At 42.0% G+C, this 20,619-nt stretch overlaps 1 protein-coding gene across 4 annotated transcripts; it reads right to left on the reverse strand.

Moving 5' to 3' along the window:
* Positions 1 to 5,917: 5,917 nt before the first annotated feature.
* On the reverse strand, positions 5,918 to 20,385 carry zgc:92242 (uncharacterized protein LOC436899 homolog). Of its 4 annotated transcripts, none has more exons than XM_036005624.1 (6): positions 20,119 to 20,385; positions 16,629 to 17,079; positions 9,919 to 10,036; positions 8,928 to 9,033; positions 8,603 to 8,822; positions 5,918 to 6,495 (listed from the first exon to the last, which is right to left on the reverse strand). In XM_036005624.1, exons 2-6 carry the CDS (start codon positions 16,807 to 16,809, stop codon positions 6,332 to 6,334), a joined length of 789 nt encoding a protein of 262 aa, XP_035861517.1. In that variant the 5' UTR covers positions 16,810 to 17,079; positions 20,119 to 20,385; the 3' UTR covers positions 5,918 to 6,331. The 4 variants fall into 4 exon arrangements, with proteins under 4 accessions (XP_035861517.1, XP_035861522.1, XP_031135906.1 ...); XM_036005629.1 differs by having other exon boundaries at positions 5,918 to 6,480; positions 8,922 to 9,033; XM_031280046.2 differs by having other exon boundaries at positions 8,922 to 9,033.
* Positions 20,386 to 20,619: the final 234 nt, after the last annotated feature.

Here is a 20,619-nt window from a genome sequence, read left to right on the forward strand (position 1 = left end):
AATTTCACCTTTCAGACTCTCAACAACCACAGTGAATAGAAATATTACAAGTCAACGGCATGCACGCGTTCTTATGGGACAGAGATGACCGGACTCCTACAATGCTTTGCTGGGAAATCCAACACTGTCCTGCTATATATAGCGGGGCTTTTTCACACCGTGCATGACTGCTTGTGTCTAGTCACATGATTCAAGAAATATGGGTGGAACGCACGCACACACACACACACACACACACACACACACACACACACACACGCACGCACACACGCACACACACACGCACGCACGCACGCACGCACACACGCACACACGCTTGCTCTCCACAGCTCTACAGAAGCACGTACACAGAGGCTGAGGGTGTGGAGGTAGTGGGGGAATGAGAAGAGTTTTTATTGAGTTGGCTCTGACGTGTTGCTTCCCGTGACTTGACTCCCATTCGCTCTGTCTCCCCGAGCGTCTCGCCCTGTCTCGCTCTAAACCGCATGCTAATCAGCTTTCCATGCACTCTGTTTGATCTCTGATGGGCTGTTTTTCTGACGCATCCCGCTGAATAGATAATCATTGTGTAAGTGACCACCATCAGCAACTCCTCTGTGGCTTTCCCTATCAGCGACCCCCCCCCCGCCCCCATGCTGAATGCATTCTATAACCATATGAACAGACACAACTGTGTGTTGAATGCAAAAAAAACCCCATCTTTTTGTTGCATTATTTTGTTCTTTTTCCACACCAACAAAAGACATAGAAAACCATTAGGCAAATACAAATACAGACACAAGGTAAAATACAAAAAGTCAAAGCGACAGCAGGAGCAGAGTTTTGGAATTAGTGATCTAGTAAAAGGAATATGTGACCCAATAGTTAGGTAGTAACTACAGCTCAAACACTCCAAACATGGTATTTTTCTGCAGTTTCTTGCGGCCAACGTCCCTTTTGGGTCTGTAGAGATGTGTCCCAGGGACACCTTTTCCATTCTTTTTGGTACTCCAGGACACTCAAATCAAAATGAAACAATAACCATGAGATTAAAGGGCTGACTCAAAGCTGTAGCAGTGCGTGAGGGTGTTGAAATCTTTGTCGGCTGACCAGCATAGAAGCTCTTTTTTTTATACACAAGTCCCTCCAATTTAATGAAAATGCAGGTCAGTCATCCTAAACATGGCAGCTTCTAAGAGCCAAGTCTGTCCCCTGATCACTATCGTCCCCTGACTCAGTCCAACTGATCATGGGTTTCACTAACTGAAGACCCGACTGAAGGCAAAAGGCAGCTAAAACAAGCAGGAAGTGAAGATGCTAACAATGGAAGTGTCTGTTGGTGTGTGTGTGTGTGTGTGTGTGTGTGTGTGTGTGTGTGTGTGTGTGTGTGTGTGTGTGTGTGTGTGTGTGTGTGTGTGTGTGAGAGAGGGTGTTACTACACAGCTTGTGTATCGTGTGCACTCAGAAGATTTCTGGTCATTAATTAAATTGTAAGTTGTAAAAGGGCTTGAATGTACAAGTTTATAACATCTGAACAATGTGCCACCTGTTATAAAATGTATTAAATGTGTGTGTGTGTGTGTGTGTGTGTGTGTGTGTGTGTGTGTGTGTGTGTGTGTGTGTGTGTGTGTGTGCGTGTTAGACTTCAGACAGTGACTGGATGTATATGGAATATTAAATACGCGCCGTTTGACAAAAATAAATCCTAATCACAAGGCCCATTTACTTGGTTTCCAGAGCTATCAGCTTCATGTTGTGTTATCTGTTGTTTCAGTTGTCATTCGGTTGTTATCATGTGACATGGCGTATGGATTTTCGGTCACATGATAGCGGTCTTGAGATATGGCAGATTGCTCTGGAAGAACCAAGTGAGTGGTCCTTGTGATAAGAACTTTTTTTTTGTCAAACTGCTATTTCGTAGGTCAAAAATGAACCGAAAAGGTCAATTATTTAGTATTCAGGGTTTTCCCTACCATTATAATTTTTAGGTGCAGCACCCGAGCCGTTTTGGGCTTACGTGCTGTAAGCCAAAATAAATGTTAAATCAATGTGAGCATCAAAACTAACTAAAGACTTTTCTCGATCAAAGGGTTGTATAGTCGATCCCCAATGGACTTCTTTGTCTTTAAAGTGCTCATATTATACTTTTTGGCTTTCTCCCTTTCCTTTATTGTGTTATATATCTTTTTTGTGCATGTTATAGGTTTATAAAGTGAAAAAGCCCAAAGTCCACCCCAAAGGGACTTACCATCTCCAACAGAAAACACTGTTCACAAACTGCTCCAAACAGCTCTATTGTAGTCCAGCCTTTACTTCAGAGACAAACGTGGTCACTTTGGAACACACGTTATAATGCTCACCTAGCTGCTAGTGTGGCACGCCCTCATACTCTGCTTCTGACTGGCTAGTAGTCTTTACCTAGGTACTGTCAGGGCACGCCCTCATACTCTGCTTCTGACTGGCTAGTAGTCCTTACCTAGGTACTGTCAGGGCACGCCCTCATACTCTGCTTCTGACTGGCTAGTAGTCTTTACCTAGGTACTGTCAGGGCACGCCTTCATACTCTGCTTCTGACTGGCTAGTAGTCCTTACCTAGCTACTGAGCATGTGTGACTCCCAACAAAGATAGAACAGAAGTGAGATGTCTCACTCTGTAGCTAAAACAGAGAGCACAGGGTGAAAAGAGGAGCTGCAGCAATGTGCAATACAACAAAAATATGGTGTTTTTTGAAAATTAAACAAATTAAACCTATTCTGATATAACCTCTAAATACAATTATGAACCTGAAAATGAGCACTTTATGCTTTTTAAGTGTTATCTATTTATTAAATCTGATCTAGCTTTTCCAATGTTTGAGACACAGATATGGTAATAATCACTGCTTCTTCTTTTTTTTTAATTGAAAAACCTTTTCTTGAGGGATGACCCCTAAACCTTTTTTTACTTTAAAGTAAAAATGACTTTAAAGTTTATCTTAATCTGTCAAATTACTGTTGGCCCTTTGTTAACAAGAGTCTACAGCCATGCTTTGAGCTAATTGCTAACGTTAGTGGGCTACCATGCTCACAATGACAACGCTAACATGTTGAAATCTAGCAGGTATAGTCTTTACTGTGTTCACCATCTTAGTTCGGCATGTTGCAATGCTAATTAGCACTAAACACAAAGTACAGCTGCGGCTGATGGGAATGTCGTTATTAAATACTGGATCATATAGCAAAAATATTAGATCAGATTTTGGTGCTATAGCGGAAACGTTAGCACTAAATTAAGTCGGATTCATCCTCTGGGTAACATGAACGTGTGTACAAAGTTTCATGGTAATTCATCTTATAGTAGTTGAGATATTTCAGTCGGAGACAAATATCATAGATCAGAGATCTTCAACAGCGGGTCCGAGACCCCTAGGGTAGTCAAACTTTTTTCAATAATGTACCCCATTTGAATTGTGTTTTACAGCCAGCGACAGATTTACCAAACAACAGTCATGTAACTGAAAAACATTTAAATGATGATGAAAAAAGGCAACAAAAACTTTCAAAATAAATAAGGCAAGAATAGGTGGAAAATAGTATGAAAAACTTAGAAAACAGCGACAAAAACTTCGTAAAAAGCGACAGACGTAAAAAAAAAAAAACACAGTAGAAAGAAGGAAGACAAACTTGGAAAAAGGGATTGTTTTTTGAAAAAAGCGACAAAAACTTCGACAAACTTGGAGAAAAAAAGACGACAGTAGAACAAAGGAAGGAAGGCAAGAACAGGTCGAAAATAGTGACAAAAAGCGACAAAAACTTACGCTCACGTACCCCCTGCAGTCCTCCAAAGTACCCCCATTTGAGAAACACTGCCCTAGGGGGTCCTCAGAGTCACTGCAGGGGGGCCACAAAATTATTGTTTTTTTCAAAACTTAAAAAGTCTTAACATGAATCCAACATGTTATCAGCAAATATAAATCCCCACTGCTTACTGGCCTATAGGTAAGGTCGTCACTAAGGCCATTCACAGACACAGTTAATCCTAAGGTTATATGTTTAACATTTAAACATGATTTATGAAATCATGCCAATAATTATTAGGCTATTTTAATATCTTAGTATTCTATGCAAAAAAAAGGATACATATAAAGGCTTTAGGCCGCCCACACGTTATTGTAGGCCTAGTTCATTTTATACAATATATGTAGTAGGGGGTCCCTGCTCTGGCTCTCTTTCTGTTAAGGGGTCCTTGGCCTAAAAAACGTTGAAGACCCCTGTCAGAGATAATCAAATAGAGCTACAATTCCTTAGTTCCTGTTGATGTTGACACCCTCAATTCTAAGACATGAGTGGGCTAATTAACCTCATTGTTATTGTTTCTAATTACACCCAATGTGCTGGAGAACCCAAAACATCATTAAACACACAATCGTGGTAGATCATAGTTGTGGCTTTGAGGTCATCATAAACTGTTCACTCATTCACATCAAAAGACAGTCCTCACGTAGAAAGCAGACTGTTAACGGGGTGGTTCAAGGGTCAGGGGGGCACATTAGGGTCACAGTAGTTCAGGTGATAAAGCTGGTTATCCAATAACTGTGAAGTTAGAGGTTCGATTCCCTCCTTGTTGAAGTGTGCTTGAGCAAAAGCCCACACTGCTCCTGATTAGGATTGGGCATCGAGAACCGGTTCCAACTTGGAATCGTTTCAGAAATTTACGATTCCAAAGGAATGGTTTGTTTATTGGAGTCGTTTTGGTTTAGAATCCAATCATCGGTTCCAAATTTAACACAACTAAATAAGTTTTGGTTTCCATAGCAACCCAAACTTCCAGGCGCTTGTTGTGTTGCAGCTATGGAACACAGTAAGCAGCGCCCTAAAGTGTGGCTTATTTTACATTGGAAAAAGCCCAGTAAAACTGTAAATCACCATTGAATAAAACATTTTTTCCTTTTTATCTGTGAAATAAGCATGTGACCCGTTTCTACTCCACCCTGTAAAGAATCGGAATCGATAAGAACCAGAATCGAAAGGAAGAATCGGAATTGGAATCAGAAATGTTCAAATCCAAATGATGCCCAACCCTACTCCTGATGAGCCAGTCATCGGTGAATGTGTGTTCGTTGGTGAATATGTAAAAGGGATTGTAAAATCTTTTGAAACCACCCTCACGATAAAGGCACTAGATTACACTATTTACAGTCTGTTTATTATTCACCATGAAAAAAACCCTGCACCATTGGGATTGATATACTGGATGAAGATGTTGCCAGTGCTGGTGAAAGTCACAAGTTACATAGACTACATTTAACCCTCCTGTTGTCCTCAGGTCTAATCTGACCCATTTTCAAAAAGTTTCTATATCAGAAATTTGGGTTTCTTTCAAACAAATTGTCAAAGAAAGTAACGTGGATGGTTTCATACGACGCTCTTCACAAGTCCAATAAATGATCAGTCCGCTACTTTCATTGAATTTAGGTGTTTTATTCAATTTTAAAGCATTTGGAGAAAATAATGACATAAGAACGTTGAAAAAAGTACCAAAAATGTTGGTAAAAAAAACCCTTCAAAAACGCGGGGGGAAAAAACAACAAAAACGTCAAAATACTTGGGAAAAAATCGACAAAATCATCGGAAAAAGTGACAAACAACTTGGGGAAATAAGTGTGCAAAAATGTCGGGAAAAAAATGTGAAAAGTGACAAAACAGCGGGGAAATCAACAAAATGTTGAAAGAAAAGTTTTTATTAAAATGTTGACCCAGAAAAACTAAAAGTTGCCCGGTCGACGGGAAGACAACACAAGGGTTAGAACAGTTTAAAGCCCTTGAACAGCACAAAATGACCTGGATAGGATTTTGATCAAATGATACATTTTTAGTTCCTGGTGACCTGCTTATGACTTCTGAATAATGAAACCTCATTAACACTTGTTTAACAAGTTCACCACAGTGTTTTTTCCACCTTGCGGTTAATAGCCTGTGGACACGTCTCTCTGCGTCTGCCTGTCAATCACACAAACCGTGTGAGCACATTTGAACTCGGCAACATCAAAGCTGATTCATTTTTATCATTCAGGTTGACTTCGTTTGAACAGCTTTCAAGTTTTTCTCTCACTCTGCCCCCCCCCCCCCCCAGACGTTTCTCTGTCTGTAGTTTCGGCCCATGACTCGAGGCCTAATACAGTGCATCTCAGTTCAGCGCTCAGGGTTCAAGTAAGGATCCTTTTCTTCCAGTGTATGTGGCCTCAGCCCGGTCCATCGGTGTCTATACCTGAGCCATTATGTTATATAACAGGGCTCGTTACAATCAGTACAGTAGGCCCTGCCTCTGTGTGGGGTCCCAGTGTCATCTCGTAGCAGGCTGGACACGCCTGTCTTAATGGATCAAAGGCGCGCTTCTTTTCTGCAGGTGAGCAGGTTTGGCAGGTATTGCAGGTTTGGTGTAGGCACGAGTGCTGTGAGGATCGTCTGTGAATGCCTTCCTGAGCTGCGCCACGCGGCCTCCATGCTCGGACTTTTTCTCTTCACAACACACAGTCTCTGAGGAGGGGAGAGAGGGCAATGTGTTTAGTTTGTAGTTTATTTTGAACATGTAAAAAAAAGAATATATATATATATATATATATATATATATATATATATATATATATAATAAAATTAAAATAACAGATAAATAAGAACATGTACATCTCAGCACAATCTTCCAAAACTGTTGTAAGTGATTCAGATAAGAAATTCCCATTTTCAAAAAGGAGTAGGAAGAAGTTAAAAAAAAACAACCTTTTCTGGTCCTACCCCCTTTTTTCTATTTTTATCCTTTAGTTAAATTCAACACGATTTGATGCTTCACTTATTCATACATGTTTACTTACACATACTTGCACCGTATATCTACCAACCTACACTCACATAAACACATGCATACACATAGACACAGACGCATACATACATGCATACTCACACACATTTACACTTTTGTTTTCTTTTCCATCTATCTTCGTCGTTTCCGTCTATCTATATTAAACCGAATAATAACCCATCCAAACTAGACTTAGTATATGACAGTAAGCCCAGGAACCATACAGTCAGTATACAATACTACCACCTCGAGTCCTTTTCGTATCCATTCAATATATTCATTTTAAATGGGAGTTTGCTCTGAGATCTGAATCTTACGCTGCCTGAGTTGAAAGTCTAATAACTCACTCCGATTGTCCTTTCAGTCAACAGCTCTACTCTCCCGACACTGTATTCCACATAACTTTGCTGTTCTGTGATACCGCGTGTCTTGTAAATATTACGTTCTCACTAGTGAAGAAAAGCTTTGAGACAATGCATTTTTTTTCAGATAATCCAATGGGGTTTTAAATGGTTTATTTAGCTTTAAAACTAGGGTTGGGTACCGAAACCCGGTGCTAATATGGCACCGGTGCCTAAATGACCGTTATCTACCGGACCGAATAGCATCGTGGATTTCAGTGCCTCCTTTCGGTGCCAATTAAATGCCTTCTGCGCTGCTCTCTGATGCTCTGAAACAGACGTTAGACGCGACAGAAGCATCGCTGCACGGGACGCTAGTTGACACTACACTTGACAGCAGGTAACGTTAGCCTACCGTTAGCTAGCAGCTGGATTAAACACGGTTAAAATGCTGACAGCTAAAGTGTGTCTGTATTTCACTGTAGAGGATTCCAACAGCGGGACGTTAAGCAGTGTGCAGCTGCCGTTGTCGGAAAAACAACACGGAAGGTGCGTTCACTTGAAACTAGTAAGCCTCATGGTGCATTCAAAGTTATTGTGAAATACCCTATTCGCTATTACCCTATTTTTTTTTAAGTATCGGTTCAGGCATCGTTCAGGCACCGGCACCGTTTTAAAAGTATCGTTTTAGCACCGGTATCGGAAAAAACCCAAACGATACCCAACCCTATTTTTAAACCTTCAACCCTTGAAACATAAACTTAAAAAAGAGATACATGGCTTTTCAGCCCACAACGAGCCAGCAGGTAGATTCTCTTTCTGACAAATTACATGTGATGCAAGCAGTGTTGCTAAGTACATTTACTCAGGTATTGTCAATACTGGCTCTTAAACTTGACTTGTGTATTTCTATTTGTTTACTACTTTATGCTCCGCTACATTCAGAGGGAAATGTTGTACTCCACTACATTTATTTGACATCTTATTAGTTACTTAGTTACAAACAAAACATATGATCAGTTTATCAAATGCGATGCAATGGTGCAGATTAAAAAACATTAAAAAGAGTATACAAAACTGTTAAAATGAGCTCCACCTCGCCCAGCAACAACATTACATTCTATTTTAACGCATTAGTGATAATAATCCAATAATGAAATGTATATTATAACACTGTGAAAGGGGCTATTCTGCAAAAAGAATACATGTATTATTGTTGGTGTATTAAGTATTTAGTACCTCAGTTACAGTTCATCTTACCTTGTCCTTTCTTCTGATGTGTAAGTACCTTTGCTGTTAAAATGTCGGGGACTTTCACTTAATATGTATTTGTTTATATTTACAATGTGGTAGTACTTCTAGCTTCACCTAATTAGAATCTGTAAATGAGTAAATCATAGACTCAGAGCACATAAATCAGGTTTCTCTCCACCTCTTGTTTTCTTACCTCTGTCCTGTGCGCCGGCCCTCTCTGTGTCTGGGAGCTTGTCTTTGAGCGGTGCCTGGTTGCCATGGCTACTAAAATGGGGCCTGTAGAGAGGAGTCCAGTCGCCGAGGTCGTACGAGCCTGATTCACTGTCGCTGTCCTCGTCGGGGTCCTTCGGCTCGCCATCAGCGCTGCAGGAGTCCTCCTCGTCCCACTGCTCGTGTGCTGGAGCTCCGTCGTTCTGAATACAAGCAGGACACAATGTGATGGTAAGACTCTTGATACACTCTTCATCCTACCCTCCCCACTTCAAACCCGCATAACAAACACACAAACTCACCATAACATCTGCGAGGGACAGCTGGATGTCTTGCTTCAAGTTGAGCTGCTGGGCCTCTCTTCCTGGCAGCAAGTCCGTCGTCTGGACGCCGTTCAAATTATCCCCCTGGACTCTGGAAGCAAGGGCGTAACTTTGGGTTCAACATTGGTGGTGGGGGAGGGGGGGTTTGAGATCTCAACTTTTAAGCAAAATTGTAATTTTGAACGTCAAACACTTCATTTTCTGCATTCTGGTGAATTGTTTTTCTGCAACAATTTCTGCCTTTTCTGCATCAATGTATGCAAATGTCTTTATTTATGTAAAGGAAATTATAGTAGGTTTTTGGGGTGGGTTGCACTGGCCAGTTTTGATTATTGCCCCCCCCCCCATAAATTACACCTATGTCTGGTAAACAAAGACAGCATTTTTTTAGTCCCACGGACAGCCGTCCTAACCTTTGAATCGATCCTCCAGTTAGTCATATAGCAAATAACTTCTATAATCCAATTAGGAGGAGGAGACGGCTCGCTGACTAAGGCCCTTTAGTTCACTGTTGATCTTATCAATCCCAGTTATGTCATTTGTTGAAGGGACTAAAGGCTTTCTTAAGGTGGATGAAAAAAAAGCTTTAATGTTAAAACTAATTCAAAGGAATTGGCACATTCTGGACGTTGCTGCATCTGTCAGAACTTATGGAAAAATTGGATGTTATAATTGAAAGCACATGAAAGAGATTTTCTCTGAAACCCATGTTGTCAGCATGTGATGGGTGGACATGGTGGAGGTGATGGCTCTCATTTTATGTCTACGCTTTTTGAAGCAATAAGTAGTAGTTCCTTAATTTCATTTTTTACACTAATTCAAAAATCAACCACAGCTTGTTCTCTTCAGCCTGCTGCTGCAAAAACAATAATAAACAGCCAGCAAACGGATACTGTTGCTATGGAGTCTGCTTTCATACCATCTCATCACATTTAGGTCAATGAAAAACCTTTTTTTTGTGTGTGTGTGTGTCTACCTGTTGTTCATGAGGCTCTGGAGGAGTTTGGAGGACCTGAACTCATCCACCTCTCCGATCACACGGACGCTCACATCGCCGTCCCGACCCAGCAGCCACTTCACATGCTTGTTGTCAGCTAGGGGGGGAAAGAAAAGAGAAGAAAAAAAGGAAATGGGTAAGCTTACAATCTCTCCGCAAGATTCTGCTACAAGCAGTCGTCTCATAAGTTGTTATTCTGGCTTTTATCCAGAAGGTGGTGCTGTCCTATAAGTATAGAGCTAGGGGAACCTCACACAACAGCAACAGCCTTTATCTTACTGTTAAACTGCTGCCTGTTTGTGCTCTCTCTCTCTTTTATTCTTTCTCTTTTTCTGTCTCTTTCTGTGAGTTTTTTTATACTCTTTCATGTGTGTCTCACTGCAAAAGCATCATTCGTATGTAGAATATTGATACACCATGTTTGAATAATGTGGGATCATTACAAAAGGAAAGGAAAACAGTTAATGCCAGTGACCTCATTCCTGTCTGTGATCAGGCAGATTACATCAGGCCGGGGGCAGTTTAACAGAAACTCCCTCCCCAGTTTGGAAACAGCCAACAGCTTGTTTAGTTTTATAGCACACTGCATCAACTCTTTCACTAAATTCATTGCAAATGATTAACTTATATAATAGTTTCTTAGGTAACACTTTACTTGAAGGTATCTACATAAGAGTGACATGACACTGTCATGAACACATGACACTGTCATGTGTTCATGACAGTGAACACATGAAGATACCTTCAAGTAAAGTGGAACTGTTTCTTGTTTAGCTTACCTTCACCTCATAATATACAGAAATGAATTCCAAACACAACACACATTTATTCCATTACATTAACACCCACAGGGGATTTCAGGTTGTTACCTCATCATGACAGACAGAAAACAGCGTTTCCCCCAGAAAAGTTGTTTAGGCTGGTTTGCAAGTGTCTTTTTTTTCCGACGAGGGCCCGGCTGGGGCCGGTCACAGACTGATGGCAGCATTAATGTAAAGCCCAATAGTTTCTGTGACAACAGAATCATGGACGGAATTGCGAAATTGCGAATTTAAAAAAGCTGTAAGACAAATTCCACAAAGCCGTACATTAAGTCAGTGCTAAAAGCTAACTGGAGATTTGAAAATAAGTCTACTTCTTAGTTTCCAACCGAGCTGCCCCACTGTGACTGTAGTTTAAAAAAATGTCTTAAAAATACATTAAAAACTAATTCCCAGTGGCTTAGGCCTGGTGGGGGTAAATTTCTGGCCCGGTGGGCCACCAGGCTACATACACTGGGGTCCGTGATATCATGACTTCGCGTAAACATACACGCCACTTTCCTAAAGCCAAGTGGCGTGTTATCTGTACGCATTTTGAGCTATCTGCGTGTATGTCTATGCTGTATACAGCGGACGGCAGTCTGCAACGTCACAGAGTAAACGGGTTGGGATTAGGAAAAGAAGAACCGGTTGGGATTAGGAAAAGAAGAACGGGGTTGGGTTTAGAAAACGTGACACGCGGGTTGGGATTAGGAAAAGAAGAACCGGTTGGGTTTAGGAAAAGAAGAACCGGTCGGGTTTAGGAAAAGAACAAACGTGGAAAGGAAATATCGCACGCGGGACACGAAGGAAACGTGACAGGCGGCCTGTCACGATAAATTGTCCCAGAAATTATAGCGATAAACGATAATATTGTTGTTCTGAGACCATTTTCATCTAATATAATGATAATGGCATAATAATGCAGGGACACCTTTTCAAAGATCAATAAACTTTTATTGCTAAAGAATATTTAACACTGGAACTGGAAGACATTTTAAATATCCACAATATGTCTTTGATCTCCTTTAGTATTTCGTCTTTCACGCTGTTGTACAGTTGTGGAATTGTCGTTTGTAACACGTAGGTTCTCCCAGGCAAGTCGTACTGGCTGTCAAATGTTTGCAGCATTCCTGTGTTTGTGCGATAGACTGTACTACATTTAACAATTATTTATGAAACACTAAATATTAAATTTAAATAATATATAATTAATACATTATATCTATCTATATCTATGTGGCTATCTGCCACATGGCGAGTAAATGTTTGTATCAAAATAGTTCTGTTTTTCAGTCTTCATTTTGGCGAAGGTGCAGCTACTTTCTTCTGCTCCTCTGCTGTCTGCAGGTCGGAGCTTCGCAGGGGAGGGCCGACACCCACATCCCCACACCCACACCCACACCCACACACCCACACCCACACCCACACCCACCCACACACACACACACACACACACACACACACACCCACACCCACACCCACACCCACACCCACACCCACCCACACACACACACACACACACACACACACACACCCACACACACACCCACACCCACACCCACCCACACCCACACCCACACCCACCCACACACACACACACACACACACACACACACACACACACACACACACACACACACACACCCACCCACACACACACACACAAACTGGCGCACACACCAGACGCTAGCCACCATGTCACTTCTGTTTACTGATAGCTATCGTTTACCTCAGGCTAATTAATTAGCGAGTAAGTGGCGATTTTTGGCAGCCAGCCTTCCAAAAGAAAGCACAATGAAATTAAATAACCGATCATTAAACGTTGACCGACAAGCAGGTAACGGAGTCTCAGTTCACCGTCTGGGAGCCTCTGACACACTTTCCGCACTCCGTGTCCGCGGACAGCTGTAGGCTTGTACCGGTTAATGTTCTGTGCATTGTCGGACACATGTAGCCACTTTCCCGAAACCGCTTGCGAGACTGACAAGTCCACAGCGGCGTGTATGTCCGAGCCTGTCTCCACCGCCTCCACCTGCAGGTTGTCAACTGTGTGGTTTGGAATGAAAGGGAGAAAACAGGACGCAGAGTAACACGGCGGATATTGCTCATATACTTTTTATTTTTACTTTTTTGACGGTGCCTTAACTGCAAAGTGCTGCGGGAAACCCTGCTCCAACAACTAGCATTTTCTCTCTCTCTCTCTCTCTCTCTCTCTCTCTCTCTCTCTCTCCGCCAGGAGTCCCGCCTCCCCACACAAAGACCATGCGACTCACAAGAGGGTTCACTCCTCGTTACGCTAAGGAACCGAGAGTGGTCATCCAGTCTCTTTGGTAGAGAGAGAGAGAGAGAGAGAGAGAGAGAGAGAGAGAGAGAGAGAGACAAGGAAAACAAACAAGCATGCAAATGGGAATTATCGCGGCCGGGAAAATTATCGAGCTAATTTTTTTTATCGTGCGATTAATTCATTTATTGACTATCGCGACAGGCCTACGCGGGACACGATCCCCACTCTCCTGGATGAAAGTCCTGTGTTTGACTTATCCTCCACCCCGACCAACCTCCCTACACGGATTTTCGCCCTTTCATACTACTCGCTACGGCGTAAATTCACACGCAATCGCAAGGTAATGTAAGTTAATGGAGGCCAAACGGCGTTTATAAACACGCTAAAAAGCGAGTATGCGTCTTGATAACACGCCAATAATGGCATACGAATTGGCGTGTCATACATACGCCTACCATGACATCACTGATTGGGGGGTGTGGCTTAAAAATTCAAATCCTTGGAGAAAGTGTACAGCAGCACTTTTCTGCCAGTTGGAAATTCCATGCAGATTTACCCTTTAAAAGACGCAGGAGGCTCAGAGAAAGGAGTCCATAGAGACAATCAGCTCCTAACAGATCTCTTAGAAACCAGCTAACAAAGACAGCTCTGTTTCTCTTCATATTTTAGGGAATGACTTGTGTTTGTGTATGCAGCATATATACGGGTACATTGTGTAGACGTCACCGGGCCAAAGACCATCTCTGACATACAGTAAGTCATGGCCTGTCCGTGCAGTACACCTTCATGTTCACACACTTTAGTAATAACTGGTATTACAAGACATATAGGCCATTTCCAGTACAGAAGTGAGGTATCTGCCTTTAGTACTACCACACCTACAAATTTACCAGAAATGCAGCACATAACAAAGTAATGTTTAATTGTATATTCATGTGACATTTACAGGCCTGCATGTAAGGATCGTCTTTCCCGACAACAGCTCAGCGAACAAAGACTAAAAAGACGCCTAACTGGATTGTACGTTGTGTAACGACAACACGCACTCGGCCACTCTCAGGTGACATGGCACAGATTGGGTAAACAAAGACAGAAACTTAATATGAGGTTTAAAGCGCGGCAACGCCCCAAAACCACAGGGCTTACTCAATCTTATTCAGCTTTACACACACACACACACACACACGCACGCACGCACACACACGCACGCACGCACACACACACACACACACACACACACACACACACACACACACACACACACGCACACTCATTGTGCAGCAGACGCAGTGGAGGTGATAGGGTCTCCTTTAATGGAGGAAGGCTGAGTGAAATTAGTTAGACTGAAAAGTAGAGCAGAAGGACACAAGGGCTACTGATAGAGCAATGAAAAGACTCTATATGACTTTGTGAAGTAAACACATTACTCAGATTGGTAACATGAGAGGGTGTTACTACACAGCTTGTGTATCGTGTGCACTCAGAAGATTTCTGGTCATTAATTAGTTGTAAAAGGGATTGAATGTACAATTTTATAACATCTGAACAATATGCCACCTGTTATAAAATAGTGTGTGTGTGTGTGTGTGTGTGTGTGTGTGTGTGTGTGTGTGTGTGTGTGTGTGTGTGTGTGTGTTTATATGTGTTTGCAGCTCCCAAAAATGGTAGTGTGTGATGATGATGGTATGAGTAAATACTCTCCGTATAGACTTTTTAAAAATGTGAATCTAAATCCACCCAGCTGCGTTCCCACCTCCACAAGACAACGCTGCCTAGCAACCAAAATCTGTGGGAATTTCTGATTTCAAATACAAGATTTCAAATTTGAACTTATTCCACTGTTAAATCATATTTCCTGCAAATCTGATCTCACTTAAAGCGTAACTCTCGTAACACGGTGAGTTGTTCAAAACCTTTCTTCTTAGTAAACTCTGTGAACACAAACAGTGTTGTCAATGCTTTCGTTAAGGTGTAGAGCCCCTGGTGATACTTCAAGCAAAGTTTCATGTTGTGTCGAGCCTTCTTAGTGTTTTAAAAATAGCTATTTTGAGGCTAGCATAAAAGTGCCCCTAGCACTCCCATTCAAAAGGCCGTTTGACCGAAAAACGAAAATACGGTAAATCTTAAAAGTGGCGATTCCGTCCTAAATATGCTTTTAAACGAAAGTTTGACTTGGGTACATTCACAAAAAGTAAATCTAAAAAGTCTGGATCAATGGTAGCTACAGCCCCGAAACTAAACACATTCAGAAGGTTTAACATTTTGGGAAATACGCTTAGATCAATATCATTCTCATATCTACATATCTACATCTATACATGAGATATGAAGCTACAGCCAGCAGCCGGTTAGCTTAGCTCAGCATAAAGACTGGAAAAAGCTAGCACGGCTTTGTCGCAGAGATCCAGGATGTCACTGCACCCACCCGAAAAAATACGCCCGGCAAAAAAACCCCCGCAAAACTGCAAAGTATTGTTTTTACACATACGTTTTGTACACATTTAAATAAACGAAATACATGTGTTGATGAGTGAGCTTTAGCGGAGCTGGCAGGGGAATTTTGTTACCTTCAAACAGAGCTAAGCTAGCTGATCCAGTCTGTACCATTGACATATATAAAATGGACCAACAGATCCCGTTGCTCTGGACGGAGACCAGTGAAGGATATTAGAAGCACTTTTCCGGTGATGGCTGAGCGTTACTGCGCAGCCTCCAACTGAGAGAGACGACGTAAATGTGACGTGAGCAACCTGTCTGAAAGTTGTAAGTCTTCTGGTAGCTGTGCCAAGAGAAATCTCAATCATTCCCAATCTTGCAGAGACGGAGAGCGTAGGTATGTGTAAGGAGATAACATAGGCACAGGCTAATTATTGCTAACTAGAATGCTAGTTAACATTAGTAATTAAACAGCTAATGTAAGTCCAAACTGCCTGCGAGCTTCTCCTGTACTATACGGTAATTCCTCTACTGTGCGACAGTAAGTCGCTTGGTTATGACCCAATCGTTAGCCTATTTTTATAAAAACGTCTGCTACGGAGCCATAACGTGAGATACAAGGTAATGGAGCCTTTTACACATTGTCGTGTTTCTTTAGAAATAAACAATGGACAAATAGAGTCTTTAAACTCTTCAGATGTAAAGTTATTCGCTGTCAAAGTGACGTCAAAATGAATGGCAGTCAATGGAATGCTAACGGGAGGTGATGGCTTGTTGGCATCAAAACGGCGCCCTAGGAGCTACGCATTCCGAGGAGAAGCTTACCCCCTTGGTCAGTACACTAAAGCTAAGCTAACCCAATGCAGTGCTTAACCTTATATTTAACAGACAAATATGAGCGTAGTATCAATCTAAATCTCAGCAAAGAAGCATATATCCCAAAAAATGTAAAGGTGACAGATTTGATGGGTTATCTTAAATACTTGCATGTTGAAGAAACATCTGATTTAAGTGTTTAACCTTGTTCCTTCCTGCTACTTTAGTCAGTGTTTTCCTCTTTTGCATCACTGTAAATCATACTCATATACTGTTGTGTAATGGAATGAGATGTATGTGCTCTTCCCACCAGTGTAACCAGTACAATAATACACAGTGTTGGACTCTACCTTTCTTTGGCTTGTTGTTGTTGTTATTTCTTCCTTCCCTCTCCTCCCTCTCCTCCCGCTCTGTCCAGCGGCGTACCTGCTCCTCTCTCATCTTCAGGAAGAGGATCCTCTTCTGGTCCTCACTGAGGGCCTCCAGCACCTCGGGCTCTACCCACATGTCCTCAAGGATCTTAGCCAGCATCCTGCCTCTTTTCACCCCGGGTGTCAGAGACAGCCTTCAGCCCCTCTGTCTCTCCTTCTTCCAGTGGGTCGTGTTTCAGTGGTGGGGTATGATCGCTCCTTTTTCCTCTCCCAGAGTCAGGTTCCCTTTTCTTTGAAGGATGGGGGATCAGGTGGTTTAACTGCTGGAGGTCACTGTAGTGTCCTTTGTCAAGTGCTCTTCCTCTGCTGTAGGAGTGTGTCAGCCTCTCTGGAGGTAAAGGCACAGTGTGTCCGGATCGACTGAAGGTTGCTGTTGTGGAGAGAGAGAGAGAGAGAGAGAGAGAGAGCTTATATCTACTGTATTGTTTAGTTCCTCTTCATTCAAGGCAGAACACAATAGTCCTGAGGCAAATAAGCCACAATAATAAAGTGTATGTGTGTGTGTGTGTGTGTATGTGTGTGTGTGTGTGTGCGTGCATGCGTGCGTGCACGCGCGCAGTGTTTACTCTGCATACAGTAGGCAGCGAGAATGCCGCTGTGCTTTCAAACACTAAAAGGCAAATAGGGCAGGTTTAGTATGTCAACACACACACACACACACACACACACACACACACACACACACACACACACACACACACAACAGGGCGTTAATGATTGCATGCTATCTGGGGGTAACAGACATAGATAGAAAGCAAAAGACAGCTACAGTTCACTCAAATTATTGCATTAACAGTAGCTCACACACACACACACACACACACACACACACACACACCACTCCGACTGTTTTTAGCACCTTATCAACACACGTGACACAGATAGACATCAGTTAGTAATAACTCCATCAGGAAGTCCTCAGAGTAAAATCACAGAGAACCTTTACCTCAAACTGTGTGTACATAGTGTGTACATAGTTTAAAAGCAGTCCCCGCCCTGTACATACTTTTGAAAGATGTGAAACAGTGAGTTGATGAGGGAGAGCCAATAGGATTTGTGTCTGTGATAACAGTTGACCAATCTGCACTTAAGGGCGGTCTGATATTACGGTAACTCAGAAGAAGCTGGCAAATATGAAATATCACCCTTTCAGTTAGTGTTTGAGGCGTGGCAGATGTTGAACCATAGAATTATACTAACCCTCACACTAGACTTGAATAATTCTATGGTTTGAGTCTAAACTGAGCAGTAAAACAATCCTGTTTTGCCTCTAACAACTGATGCAGGACTGAATGCAAAACTGTGACTAAAAACAACACCAATTTCACAAAGCTGGAAAAACCCTAAATAGAGTGAAGCCAATAAAAAACAATAACTTTAAAAGAGATAAAGAACATGGCTGCTTTACTTACAATGAATTATGTTGTGATATAAAAAGAGCAGCAGCTCATAAATCTATGTACCATGTTTATGTAGTGAAACTTTAGCTAAACATAGCAATATATATACACAGCTTCATTGCATTATTAGTCTACTGTGGAACCAGCATCCATTCATTCATCAACTCTGTGCAGCACTTCTCAAGTCTCTTTCAGTTGTTTTTCAGAGTGAGGTTTTTGTGATCCATGTTCTTGTTCATTGTCTATGGGGTGTGTTTTCTTTTATTCTTTCTCAATGGAGAAGTTGTGAAGCCCTTAAGGACTATGTAATTGAGAGCAGTCATAGACTGTAAAAAATAATCGACGGAGCTTCCAGGCCAGAAAGGTGAAGCTAATGTGGAAGTACCTTTAACCTCCATTCTATCTCATTCCAGCAGGGAGCGACTCCACTGTTTGCAAAAAGAAGTCGGCTTGCATAGAAGTCTATGAGGAAAAAACCCTAATTTCACTTGATTTATTTCCCCAATAAACATTTTCATAATCATTTTATGGTCTCAATCGCTAGTTTCAAGTCTTCTTCAATACAGCATGATATTCATTTTGTATATTATGGTCCCATTTATTTTAAAATAGACAATAAAGCAGGGGATGCTTAAGTGGCATGGCTACACACTGACCTGTCAATCATGATAGAGGCTTAGCGATGCTGGCCCTGTGTACATTATAGTACTGAATTTGTTTGGGGTGCTGTCCGTGTTTTTATCTGAAACTTTGACCCTCTCGCTCTGTTTTTACTTCATCAAAGTTGATTGTAACATTTTGGTCGCCTAAAAATGTCCTGTTCAGCGTTCGGTAGCACCTTGCCAACCAAAGCTAGCTAGCTAGTGCTAGCCTTAGCTGGTAACTTAAAGGACAAATCTGGCGCAAAATGAACCTAGGGGTTAATAACACATGTACCGAGTCGACCATTCTCTGGGATTTGTTTTCATGCTAATCGAATGTGACCAGTTTTAGCGAAACCGCTAATTAGCTTATAATGCTAGTTATTTAAGGCAAAGTTGGCAGATTTTCTGTGTACTGCCGTAAATGCAGATGAATGGCGCCAGTACCCCGAGGTCAGCGTTTACTCACTGGTACAATTTCACCAAACGACTCGCTTACGCCGGTTGAAAATGACAAACTTTCCCTCTTTAGCGTTTAGCTTAGCGCAGTGCCATTGAATCCATAGATGACACTGGCTTGGCCACATCATCCTCACCAGCTCCGCCCTCTCGTCCAAAAATCATCACAAATTTTCAAAAAAACAAGATGGTGATGGCCAAATGGCCAAACTTGAGGCTTCAAAACGGCAGGCCACAAACCAATGGGTGACGTCACTGATGCTACCTCCCTTATTTTTACAGTGTATGAGAGCAATACAAATAAATTGAACCTGACTTGAAGATGAACTACCAAACAGCCCACTCAGTGGCAAATTGCTCCATTCTTCTGTAAAAGAATCTCACCTCTGAGGAGTGTTATACCTGCACAACAGCTCCTGGAATTAACTGTGTACATTTGAACAAGGGCATGGCAGCACTACAGAAATATTCAAATCAAGACATAAACTAACCAAAGTGATCCCAGACAATAACAACCCACATGGACACTTCAGAAAACTGACATCACACCAGGAGTAAATGAGAATATAGCAAATCCACCTCCACACGCTCAGCTCTGTTATTCAAACATAAAGGCATCCAGGTCTGGCTCTGCGCCAACATGCGAATGAACCCGAGATTTGCTTCTGCCTCTGCTCACATGCAGAGAAAAGAAAGAAAGGCAGGGAGACGAGAGAAAGGTATGTGCACTGCATACTGAGAGAAAAGTTTGAAAAGTCTCTCAGTCGTGAGAAAACACTGGCCATCTCACAGCAACAGAGGAGAGTGTGAGAGATAAATGAACTCAGACAGGCCGTAGAATGGCAATCACAACAAAGACAGACAGAGAAAGAAAGAAAGAGAGTACAGAGGAGGGGAAAGTGGACTTACTCAGTGGCTGCCAGCCGGTTGCATCTCCCAGCACTGCTCTGAGTTTCAGCGCCTCTGTGAGTGTGGTGTGATGAGTGTGTGTGTTTGTGTGGGATCAGCGCAGTCGTCAGCAGCAGTGGTATGCAGGCTCAGCTCTGCTGCATATGTACTGAATAGGAGTGGGGCGGACTGACATCACTGCATTTATCTTTTTTCCCTCCTCCTTCCTCCTTCCTACTCTCCCCTTCACTTTCTTCTCTTATCCCATTTACATTCCTATAATGCTACAAAGGCCTAAAACAACAATTGGTTAAATATTTTCATGTTTCCAGTGCTATAAATAACTTCACTTGTGACATTTAGCTACGTTCAAGGACGCAAGGAATTTAATTGCCCCTGATATGTAGCAGCATAGTCTTTTTTCTGTTTTAACTTATCTTATCTCTGCATAGTTGTGTTTACCCCGACTCCTTACATTTTCTTCCTCCAGGAAGTACTTACTGGCTTTGTATGAAACCATTG

The sequence above is a fragment of the Sander lucioperca genome, chromosome 1, assembly GCF_008315115.2.
Source record: "Sander lucioperca isolate FBNREF2018 chromosome 1, SLUC_FBN_1.2, whole genome shotgun sequence".
Lineage (NCBI taxonomy): Eukaryota > Metazoa > Chordata > Actinopteri > Perciformes > Percidae > Sander > Sander lucioperca.

Excerpts from the sequence above, each read along its gene's own strand:
- zgc:92242 (XM_031280046.2), bottom strand. The coding sequence starts at position 16,809 with ATGCTGGCTAAGATCCTTGAGGACATGTGGGTAGAGCCCGAGGTGCTG. Across the intron at positions 10,037-16,628 it reads CAACAACAAGCCAAAGAAAG|CTGACAACAAGCATGTGAAG; the intron begins GTAGAGTCCAAC and ends TTCCCCCCCTAG. Across the intron at positions 6,496-8,602 it reads GGCCGGCGCACAGGACAGAG|AGACTGTGTGTTGTGAAGAG; the intron begins GTAAGAAAACAA and ends TCCCCTCCTCAG.